Source organism: Cheilinus undulatus, linkage group 21 (genome assembly GCF_018320785.1).
Source record: "Cheilinus undulatus linkage group 21, ASM1832078v1, whole genome shotgun sequence".
Lineage (NCBI taxonomy): Eukaryota > Metazoa > Chordata > Actinopteri > Labriformes > Labridae > Cheilinus > Cheilinus undulatus.
The window spans coordinates 20370658-20382123 of record NC_054885.1 but is presented as its reverse complement, the minus strand read 5'-3'; the positions used below and the strand labels follow the sequence as shown (position 1 = coordinate 20382123).

The 11466-nt window shown below is 38.2% G+C and overlaps 2 protein-coding genes and 3 non-coding genes across 5 annotated transcripts; 1 reads left to right on the top strand and 4 right to left on the bottom strand.

Annotated features, from left to right (window-relative positions):
- Positions 1-2123: 2123 nt before the first annotated feature.
- On the bottom strand, positions 2124-5316 carry rps11 (ribosomal protein S11). Its single transcript, XM_041778636.1, has 5 exons — positions 5205-5316; positions 4588-4728; positions 4300-4375; positions 2653-2782; positions 2124-2312 (listed from the first exon to the last, which is right to left on the bottom strand). Exons 1-5 carry the CDS (start codon positions 5217-5219, stop codon positions 2189-2191), a joined length of 486 nt encoding a protein of 161 aa, XP_041634570.1. The 5' UTR covers positions 5220-5316; the 3' UTR covers positions 2124-2188.
- LOC121504036 lies at positions 2415-2499 on the bottom strand. The gene has a single exon (XR_005991419.1). It is a non-coding gene; the product is annotated as a small nucleolar RNA SNORD35 (small nucleolar RNA).
- Positions 2898-2981, bottom strand: LOC121504035. The gene has a single exon (XR_005991418.1). It is a non-coding gene; the product is annotated as a small nucleolar RNA SNORD35 (small nucleolar RNA).
- Positions 4441-4525, bottom strand: LOC121504034. The gene has a single exon (XR_005991417.1). It is a non-coding gene; the product is annotated as a small nucleolar RNA SNORD35 (small nucleolar RNA).
- Positions 5317-5920: 604 nt separating the features above from the next.
- On the top strand, positions 5921-8052 carry LOC121529111 (apoptosis regulator BAX-like). Its single transcript, XM_041816809.1, has 6 exons — positions 5921-6040; positions 6699-6747; positions 6823-6981; positions 7070-7205; positions 7327-7431; positions 7530-8052. The coding sequence occupies exons 1-6, from the start codon at positions 6010-6012 to the stop codon at positions 7626-7628; spliced, it is 579 nt and encodes a 192-aa protein (XP_041672743.1). The 5' UTR covers positions 5921-6009; the 3' UTR covers positions 7629-8052.
- The last annotated feature ends 3414 nt before the right edge of the window (positions 8053-11466 follow it).

Here is an 11466-nt window from a genome sequence, read left to right as displayed (position 1 = left end):
TCAAGTCAGGGTTTTGTGCAGGCCACTCAATAACGCTCACTTTGGTCTTCTGAAGGTAGTTCTTCACCAGGAGCCACATATGTTTTGGGTCGTTGTTGGGCTGGAAAAAATGATGACCCAGACCAAGTTTTGTTGCCAACTGCTTCAGGTTTTCTTTCAAAATCCCCACATATCCTTCTTTCTTCATGGTTCCTTCCACCTTGACAAGGTTTCCAGATCCAGATGCACTGAAGCACACGCACAGTTGAAACCAGAAGTTTACATACACTATATAAAAAGGTACATAAACTTTTTTTTTTCTCACCGTCTAACATTAAATCAGATAAAACTTTTCCTGTTTTTGGTCAATTAGGATTACCAAAATTATTTTTATTTGCTAATTGCCAGAATAATGAGAAAAAGATTTTTTTAGACCATTTTTATTACTTTCTTCAAAATCAGAAGTTTACATACACTAAGATTACTATGCCTTTAAACAATTTGGGAAAGCCCAGATGATGGTGTCATGTCTTTGGAAGCCTCTGATAGGTTTATTGACAACATTTGAGTTCATTAGAGGCACACCTGTGGATGTATTTTAAGGCACACCTGAAACACACTGCTTCTTTGTGTAACATCATGGGGAAATCAAAAGAAATCAGCCAAGATCTGGAAGAGAATTGTGGACTTGCACAAGTCCGGTTCATCCTTGGGTGCAATTTCCAGATGCCTGAAGGTGCCACGTTCATCTGTTCAAACAATTATACGCAAGTATAAACACCATGGGAATGTCCAGCCATCATACTGCTTAGGAAGGAGTGTGGCCACATCTCTGTGGCCACAGAACTCTAGTTTAGTTCCATCTGACCAAAGGACATGCTTCCAGTATTCATAATCCTTCTCCAGGTTGTCCTTAGCAGATTTAAGCCTGGCTTGAAGGTGTCTCTTCTGCCAAAGGGGTTTTTCTTGGTCTGCAGCCCGGTGCAGAGCTCTAGTGGTTTTCTTTGAAATTACAATTCTCGTGTATCTTTCTAAAACCCTCTCCATCCCAGTTTCAAGTACTTCAGTATTTTACTATCCACATTGGGGTCCTAATCTTTCTTCATAATCAACTAGTGTCAAATCAAACACAAAGTAGGTGTTCTATGACGAAGATCAAAAAGGAACGTGATACATGTGTTAAAACTATTGATTGCTAATGTTTAATAATCATGATCTCAGTATCAATGAAAATTGATTTTTGCATAATCGAGCAGCCTTACGTGGAGCCCCTCACCTAGAAATAGTACGAGGAAACTCCCACCCTGACTAGAAACTACCAAAAAGTACTGATGTGAAGAAACATCTGCTCAGTATACCGTGGAAGATTTAAATGGGAGGAAATGACAAATAAACTGTTTCCATCATCCCTCAGACATTACTGCACTTTGTCTTTATGTTGACTCACTGACTTCTTAAAAAATAAATCAGGTTTTAAGAAATCAAAATGTTTTACTGTAGTCATTTTTACCTCTGGTTCCTGAACTATATTGTCATGTTCTACCTTGAAAAAATCCATTTAAAGCTTAAATATGTTATTTTAAAATCAGTTTCCATTACCTAATCTCTGGCATACTTTTTATTTCATTGGTTTAACTATTGTATTCACATCAGTGCTGATTTCCTGTTTAGGCTTCAGTATGAAAAACAAATGCTTCACTAATTGATTTGGTTTAAAAGGAGAGGTTTTCTTTTTTTTTTTTAAATCTTCAATACATTCAAGTCATGTGTCTAATTGTTTACGCCCTGACTCAATGTAGATCTAGGACTTCTCCAAGTGGGGGCAATGCCAAGGTGTAAGTTACAGTGCAGCTACAGACTCAAAACATTTGTGATGCTTACTGGACAACAGGTGAATAAACTGTTTATAAGGCATAAGCAACCCTCATCTTAAAACTCTACCATCAGCTGTTCTAAAGTTTGTTTTGGTTTCCTGTAAAGATCAGCGCTTTTATAATCACATATTATAGGTGCTGAAAATCTCTTAATTAGCAGTAAGATTGTCATATCCATTTACCAATAAGACCAATAACACTGACGATACACAAATTAATATTTCATGTATGTGGTGTCAATACATAAAGGTTGATAAGAATACTACACAATTTAAACAAGAATGTCTTTATTTGACAGTGAGACAAATCAGCAAAGAGCTGCCTTTTTATCACACCTAAAATTTCTGGAACTGCTTTTTGGCTCCGGCAGCCTTTGTTACTTTGAGGACGTTGAACCTCACGGTCTTGCTGAGTGGTCGGCACTCTCCGACGGTCACAATGTCTCCAACTGTGACATCCCTACAGAAAAGGAAAAAAAGAAACATTAACAGGCGTTTGGTGCTTGTGATTCCAAGGCAACAACTATAAAGGTTTAACCTTATTTGAGCAAGATTGTAAGGCAAGACTGCATCAGTGTATGCCAAAGGCAGTGTCGTCAAAGCTCATCGAGCTTGGAAGACCATCGTGAGAATAAACATCATTTGCAGCAAACACTGATCTTGTGACATGTATGTTTTAAAATTAAACAAAACAAAAAAATCTTTTTACTCTTAGATCTTTGGCATTTATGTCTTGAGGATTTTTCTAGTATGTAAAGCAGAATAACTACAATTCACCGCACATTTAAGAGGCCCAGTACCTGAAGCAAGGTGACAGATGGACAGACATGTTCTTGTGCCTCTTCTCAAAGCGGTTGTACTTGCGGATGTAATGAAGATAATCACGTCTAATAACAATGGTTCTCTGCATCTTCATTTTGGTCACCACACCTGTGGAGCACAAACACGAGCAATGACTTGGGTGATAAGCTGCAACTTTTAAGTGAACATTAAAATCAGGTCATAAGACTATACATTTTAAAAAGTTCCCCACTATGAATGCCACTTTACTACATCAGTGTTGCCTTTAGGCAGTGTCGTCAGAGCCCAGGGGGCTTGGAAGACCATCGTGAGAAAAACATCATTTGCAGGACAGTGACAATAAAGACAGCTTAACTTGTTAATGAGTTCTGGCTTGGGTGGCTTCATCTGCATCCGTCCATGGAGTTTATTTTTATACCTAAAGCATTAGTTGCATTTACCACTTACATAAAAGATGATCACAAGAGATGGGCCGATCTGTTTGTATATCAGACTGACTGGGCTGATCCAAATTCTAACACTACACCATGCAGCATGCATTGCTGCTACATAACAACCAGCTCAGTCAGAGTTCACCCACCATATTTACACCTACATCAAAGAGCAGTCTGACGACAAGCCAAACATCAACTCTTTGTGTCTGATTAATGTGAAGCACAGTAATGAGGCAAGAGGTGTGTTCGCTCTGCTCTGAGTCATTAACAAGAACACAAGGCGACCATACTTTGTGGTCCTGTCTGTGACTTTAATACAAGTGACTGAGTCATGACAATGGATAAAACAGCTGTTTAATGGTGTTTTAATCCATGACTTGAGCAAGTAAGTCCACGATGAGACAAGGAGATGGGCTGTGCATTTTTCAAGGTCAGAAAGCCACTCTGAAGAAACACGGTAGCTGCAGAAGCTACATGGTACTTCCAACCAATCTTACTCATTAAAAGCACAAAAGTTGTCGCTCTCCTTGAGAGAATGCCCACATCAGAAAATTTTGTGTTTTCAGCAGCAGCTTTCCCTTTGACAATTTTTAATTTGAACGTTCCACATCTGTTACTTCCTGCTGCAATAGTCCCTGATATATCATGTTTTGTTGAATAATTGCTCTACTTATTTGGGGTTTTGATTTCATGCTTATTTCTATATTTACATTTTTCATTCAATAATACACTTATTTTACATATTCAGTTTGTTGCAGTAGCCCTGTGATGCTGTTGGTTGTTTAGAGTTGCTGTTTTTACTCTGAACTGCAGAGTAATTTAAAACATTGCATTTGCTGCTACCACCTGTTTCTATGTGAAACTAACACAGTTTAAATAAATCTATTCGGAATAAGATTTAGATTTTTACATTTTAAGTCATTTGCTCTTGAAGAAATCGTGTCTCAGATTATTACAGCTTTATGTAACCTTACACAAAGAATATCACAAAATAATATTAATTTTGACTAGATAAATATTGAAATTCATAAGGGGTATGGGTACCCATATCAAAATCTGATCAGAAGTTGAAAAAGTGGATCGGCCCATCACTAATGACAACAAAAATCATAAGTAGTTAAAAGAATAGGATGCTCAACAATGGCAAGCTCCTGGGTAAATTCAGATGGAGCACCCCAAGCCCTTCTATCAAATCACTCAATTAAAACTAACCAGAGAGGATACGGCCACGGATAGAGACGTTTCCAGTGAAGGGGCATTTCTTGTCAATGTAAGTGCCGTCAATAGCCTGTTGAGAAAGGGGGATTGTTAGCATCATTGCTCGCTTAACAATTGCCATATGTAAAGTAACTCCTGAATGCATCAGTAATGCCAAAAGGCATTTTCGTCAGAACCCTGGAGGCTTGGAAGACCATCGTGAGATAAAACATCATTTGCAGCCAACACGTGAAAACAGTGTTTTAATCTGGGTGACATGTCAAATATGATTATTCAAGCTACCTCTCTTGGGGTTTTGAAGCCCAGCCCGACACTCTTATGGTAGCGGGGGAGCTTTTCCTTGGCCTCCTTGCCACCATCAGCGACCAGAACACGTTTCTTGTTCTGGAAGATGGTGGGCTGTTTCTGATAAGCCCGCTCGGTCTGTGAAAGAAGAGGATCGACAAGTTCAAACAGGGTCTATATTAGTGCAACAATGACACTAGTTTGCACTTCGAGAGCTGGCCTCGCTCGGCAATTCGGGATCAACTTCCTCTATTAACAGATGTGAAATTCCACTAAATTCCATTAAAAATGTAAATATTTTTGGTTCATTTATGAGCCAAATTCATTATCACTCACGAAAAGTAAAAAGCAAGTCCCTTTTATACTCGCAGCTCAAGAAGAAATTTAGCCGGCTAGGCTACCAAAGTTAGCATTCGGGCCAGTCAAACGTTACACGAGGGTAAGCCAACGGCAACAACAAATACCAGTTGTTGAGGCCTGAATGTCCCCTGAAATTGCTAGAAGTCGTGTATAAACGGACTATAAAGAAAATGGGGTACTGAATTGAGATAACACTGTCCTCTAAACTGTAGAAATATTAACATATAGTCACCACGCCGTTTTCTCGTACATACTTGTGCATCCGCCATCTTTGCCAGCCGAGTCGTAAAGAGGCCTGTGAATGCGCGCGACGCACGGAAGTCTCAGATGCACAGGAAATGACGTATCTGAGAAGCTAGGGCTCACAAATTCTGACAACATGTTTTGAATATTTGTTGATCTTCTTATTACAAAGAAACAAAGCATTATTTCTTCAGAGCTGGTTTGAGAGGAACATGAGCTCTGCTACTGATTAACTGATATTTTCGATATGAAATTGTATATCCCTTTGGTGATTAATATGACACTGTACCCCCTTGTATTACAGATGTATTTTGACTTATTTATTTAACTGATCTTTTTTCATTTTAAGAATGAAAACACATGCATTTTATCATCATTAACTTCGAATATACAAATATATTTTTACTACAATTGTTAGATACTTTCAAGAGTACCAGCCACCTCTCTATGCTTTAGGTTATGTAGAAATGTGGATTTCGCTATGTTGTGTACAATTTAATACATTTTCATGTTTCTGTAAACTGATCCCTCAGACATACTTCTTATTATTTCCTGTCCAAAAGATCCAAAAGCGACATTCATATGCGTCTTTCAAGTGGCTGTCTGCGCTTTGTAGATCTATAAATGACAGTCTACAGAGGATGGAATTGCACCCATCCATTTTGTTGTAAACTATCACCGCCAGTCCCATCAAGCGTTTTTCAGATCAGCACGTCTGAAATCTGCACCGCTCCCCTTTTGAGCAGCTGTGCCACAAACAAATAAAAATCGTCACATGATTGTGCGGAAGTACTAACGATCCAAACACACAACAAGATGGCATTACACCCGGGAGGAGGTGATAAAGGTAAGAGTTAGCATCATCAATATTGAAAATAAAATGGGCTCTGACAGTGTCGCCAACCGCGTGAAGGACATAGATCAGGCGAAATATACACAATTTACTCTTATTTAATTGTTTTAGGGAGTTTCCCTGCGAGCTAAACTGAAGTTAGCCTGAGAGCTAACATCAACGTTAGCCCTCATGCTAGGACATCCCCCGTGCCTTTACATTACCTCGGTTAGCTTCCCGGTATAGCCACACAACAGTGAGTTAGCAAATACTGATGAACAAAACTGAAACAGGAAGCTCTATTTGATCTCAAATGTCCCAAAGAAAAATGCCTATTTATGTAACACTAGCGACAGCATTGACAAAGTTAAGCAAATAAACTTGAAGGGCAGTGAATGTCTTTGTGTAATGAAGAATAATTATTTCAAGGTTGTAATACATATTTACTCAGTCGGTTTTGTTGCACGTTCACGTTGAACTTGTTTACGAAAGAATTGAGTATTATTGTAAATATTTTGAATTCTGTTCATCTTAGTCAACATAGATTAAAGTGACACTAAATACATGTATATATCTCACCACGATCTTCAGTAATACATAGTTTATAGATAATATGATGTTATTTTTAAATCAGTAGTTACACCATAACCTGACATTGACCTTTGTCCCTCAGGTAATACCACAGACCAGATACTGGAAGTGGGAGCTGTTTTGTTAAAAGAGTAAGTATATACTTCTGTTTGGTTGGATGTCATATCCTACCTGTTACAATTTCCTGACCATGTCTTCTTATGTAGTTTCATTTATGAGCGGGTTCGGCGGCATGGAGAAGGTAATGCCACAGTTACAAGGGCACAGCTGGGTGGAGGAGAGATATGTGACCCAAGCCATAAGGAGCTTGCCAAGTGCCTACAGAAGATTGGTGACGAGCTGGATGGAAATGTAGAGCTCCGAAGGTCAGTTACATTTTTTGTCTTCCACATCATTTGCATGAATTAATTTGTAATAAGTGTGTCCCTTATTGTCAAAAATGATGTTTCTTAGGATGATAAACAGTTCTTCGCTCAGCCCCACAAAAGACATGTTTGTGAAAGTAGCCGTGGAGATCTTTTCAGATGGGAAGTTCAACTGGGGCCGGGTGGTTGCTCTGTTCTACTTCGCCTGTCGCCTTGTCATTAAAGTGAGTGCAGCTGCTCTGTTGTATATGAGCGCCTAATAATTAAAAAAACAAACAAAAGTGAGACATGCTTTTTGGGGGGAATTAGGCCTATCTGAATCATCTCTTAATGACACCCTAACAGGCTCTTGTGACCCAAGTTCCTGATATTATCAGAACAATAATCAGCTGGACCATAGACTACCTCCGGGAAAATGTAATCAACTGGATCAGGGAGCAAGGCGGCTGGGTAAGAAACCACCAGCTAAATGCATATCAAATTCATTATGTAATAGGAGATTGCATTTGTAAAGCATATTTCTCATATTCATTTCTCTTGAATGTTAGGAGGGCATTCGGTCCTACTTCGGCACTCCCACGTGGCAGACTGTTGGAGTTTTCCTGGCGGGTGTTCTCACTGCTGTTGTAGTCATTCGCAAGATGTGAGGGGTAGGAGGAGAGCTGACATGAGCAGGATAGGAATATAAGTGCAACCCAAGGAAAAGGTGAAGAATGTGGCAGAACATTTGAAAGAAAACCGAAGAAGGTAATGGCAGAGTGAACAAGTGGAACAAGAAGAATCTTCAAGGAATTTGGACACAAGGAGCGACTTTTCGCTTCCACCTTCCTTTTATTTCCAAGATGGAGTCAGACTGAACGCAGTGCTGTACACATGATCCCTAAGCCACTGAGGGAGTAAGCGATGCATGATTTCATGCACAAGATGGTGGGGTTGGAGATTTGGTCAGACTTGAAGAGAAATGCTTTTAATTAATTTATTTTTTACTCAGTACAGGTATAGACAAGTCACTGCAACATGTTTTCTGCCCATACACAGGCAGAATTTTTCTTTCCTTTTTTCCATATTCAACCTCATTACTTTTCTGATTGTCCCACTCTCTCTACGAGTCTCATCAAAGTGTCTTTATACTATCTTCATGTGGATTTGTTCATTTCAACCAGTGAAAATCTGTTCTGATTGGCTGGAAAGGCACACTGGATGGGGTTGGTCCCATTTCATCAAAGTAAAACAAGCTAATATGGCAAAAATGATTAAGCAATAAGATGCACCTGTGATAATATCTCCCTTACAATACATGGCTCCACTGTGGGCAGTTAAAGTACCCAAGTAGAAATTTGTAAGAAAAAAGAAAAAAAAAAAAAAAAGTCTAATTTACATTCAACATAACTCGTCACATTTAAATGTCACATTAAGAAAAGATAAATGAATTTGTACGTTATGTAACATTTAGTCATATGCTGCCTTATGGCAGCTGACCAGCATTGTGACCTTACTGTGGCTCCTATCATGTGGAAAAAAAATGGGTGTTATTTTTTGTCTGTTTATAATGCAAATATTTTTCATGAAAAGACTTTTCTTGTAGTTGGACACAAGGAGCACCGAGTGGCTCGGAAAAACCTTACCTCACTTCACACATTTTTCAAGTACTGTATGTCATGTGAGTAATTAAATCCGCAATCATACACACATCAAACAGCTTTTCATATATTCTCCTTGTTTGTCAGTGCCTTGGTGTTTTTTTTTTTTTTTTTAACAATGAAATCACTTTGATATATCCAAATTTTCTCTTTTCTATTGCATTTGTAAGCTGAAATCATTTCTAAGTGTCCCTGAAAATTTGCAGTGACTTTGTATGTTGTAATATGGAAAATAAATCTCTAACTCATACTTTGGCTGAGGAAGTGTATATTTTCAGGTGGGTTTATTTCTTTTGATATATTTTTTATTTGCTAGTCATTTTGGCTCAATGTTGGTATCATGGCTCTGATAAGAGCAGTTTTGGTCAATTTTGCAAAATGAGAAGGTGCTGTAATAATAAATGCAAATCTATGGACACCAAATATTAGTGCTCTGAAACTTTCAAAAGTGTTAAACTTACAGGTTCTTCAACTGCCTTGTCTTTGAGCCTCACAGTGAGGCTGACATTTCAAGTTTTGTGTGAAATATTTGAGGAGCTTTTAGGATGGAGTTTCCTGACTTTCAGCAAATACAAGTATTTACCAACATTATTTTTAACCTACAGGCAATTTTTTCCTGTTTCAGCAGCACCCATACATTTAATCTGGCACCCACAATTTTCGTCTTTGAAATACTTGTTTTCGACTTTGAAGATGCATAACTAACAACACTATGATTCTATACACTGGAGTGCAACCCTGCTATCATAAGACAGTAAGAAAAATGTTAACATACATTTGCATCAGCAGGATACTTTTCTGAACATTGTATAAGAAATAATGTGGATGCTGCTTAAGAGACATTCTATCATTGCTGTAGTAAGATTAGTTTTCACTGCAGTAATAGTAAACTTAAGGTCAGGAGAGGTTTAATTAATCTGCTAATGCTGTAATGAGTAAACCACACAACAACCTTGTACATGTGCGAATTTCATATTTTCATTTGTAATGCAGGGTTTATTTTTTACTGTAACAATTGTTTTTATAGGAAGCAAAATTATGTTAGTCAGAGTAGCGGTAATGTTAGCTGGTTCTTTGAGTATGATTTTTAGCAACTGAGTGAAGGTCAGTGGGTCATCAACAGCACTAAGGTTCAACCTCAAGAGCTCATGAAACATGCTCCAAATGTCATGAAAATCCTGCAATTCAGAGAAACATTAACAGTGGAAATGCTGAATCAGCATTCACACTATTGCTGTCCAGTTATTCAGTATTACTGTGAAAGCTGAGCCACACTTATGTTTTTTTATCACTGACTAATGGGATTCAGTCTTAAGTTAATAGAGGAAAACTTGTTTATGGAGGACACACATTTTACATGTGAAATAAAACTGAAATCTGGTGATTATTGTCTTACTCTGAACTTTAAGTCTTGAGCAATTTTATGTACAGTACTTAATAACATTTTCGTATTCAGTGCCCTGCCAAATATGGATATAAACTGGAATAGCACAAGAACTAACATATTTTTTACTTTTTTGTTTTAAGACAGAACTCACTCTATTATCAACACAAAAATCAAAGTTTAGAAGTGGCAGTCAAATGTCATTCATTTCTAATGAGAAACAAACAAATTCCTTCAACAATTAGAATACTTGTAGCTTGTACAACTCCAATTAAAAAAAAACAGTTGGCACTCTTTGCAAGATTGAAATAAAAACAGAATGCAATCCATATTTTATTCATAATAGAACACAACAACATATGTTAAAACTCAGACATTTTACCATTTCATGGAAAAATAGTAGCTCATTTTGAATTTGATGGCAGTGACACATCTCAGAAAAGTGGACATGGACAGGGCCATGCATCCCATCTTCTTTTAACAACAGTCTGTGAACGCCTAGGAAGTGAGGAGACCAGTCGCTGGAGTTTCTGGAGAGGAATAATGTCCCGTTCTTCACTGATGAAGGAGTCCAGCTACTTGACAGTTGTTTTTCTTCTTTGCCAGATTTTTCGTTTTATGATGCTTCAAATGTTTTCTGTTGGTGAAAGGTCTGGACTGCAGCTAGGCCAGTTCAGAACTCGGACTTCTACTGTGAAGCCATGATGTTGTGATGGTTGTGGTCTGTGGTTTCGCACTGTCTTGCTGAAATATGCAAGGCCTTCCCTAAAAGAGATGTCGTCTGGATGGGAGCACATGTTGCTCTAATACTTTTCGGCATTGTGCCTTTTCAGCTGTGTAAACTGGCACTAATGCAACCCCATCCAATTAGAGATTCAGTCTTTTGAACTAATAACAAGCTGGATGGTGCCCCTCTTTAGTCCACAGGACACGACATCCCTGGTTTCAAAAAAAGAATGTCAGATTTGATTCATCTGACCACAGAACAGTTTTCCATATTGCCTCAGTCCATTTTAAATGAGCTTTGGAGAGACAGCATTCCTGGATCTCGTTCACATGTTGTCTATTCTTAACGCTTTAACTTGCAGTTGTGGATGGTAAAGTGAACTGTGTTGGCAGACAGTTATTTCTAGAAGTATTCCTGAGCCCATGCAGTGATTTCCAGCACAGATAATGCTTGTTTTTAATGCAGTGCTGCCTAAGGATCCAGCCATCTTAGGCATTCAGTGTTAACTTCAGCCTTGTCTATTGTGCACAGAGATTTCTCCAGATTCTTCAAGCTTTTGAATTACATACTTATGATGATGGAGTTAATCTCTGCCAATCTTTACTTCTGATAGACTCTGCCTTTCTAAAATGTTCCTTTTATATCCAGTCATGAGATATTTTTCATGAGCTAATAAAACGTCCAAGTTTTAACATGTGATATGTTTACATAGTGCCTCACCTTTTTGGAATTGG

Bases quoted from the DNA above. Each gene is read 5' to 3' on its own strand.
- rps11 (XM_041778636.1), bottom strand. The intron at 2,783-4,299 runs GTTAGTTTTAAT...TGTGCTCCACAG, and splicing joins CCGTGGCCGTATCCTCTCTG to GTGTGGTGACCAAAATGAAG. The intron at 2,313-2,652 runs GTACTGGGCCTC...CCTTTTCTGTAG, and splicing joins CATCTGTCACCTTGCTTCAG to GGATGTCACAGTTGGAGACA.
- LOC121529111 (XM_041816809.1), top strand. From the start codon at position 6,010: ATGGCATTACACCCGGGAGGAGGTGATAAAG. The intron at 7,206-7,326 runs GTGAGTGCAGCT...ACACCCTAACAG, and splicing joins CCTGTCGCCTTGTCATTAAA to GCTCTTGTGACCCAAGTTCC. The intron at 7,432-7,529 runs GTAAGAAACCAC...CTTGAATGTTAG, and splicing joins TCAGGGAGCAAGGCGGCTGG to GAGGGCATTCGGTCCTACTT.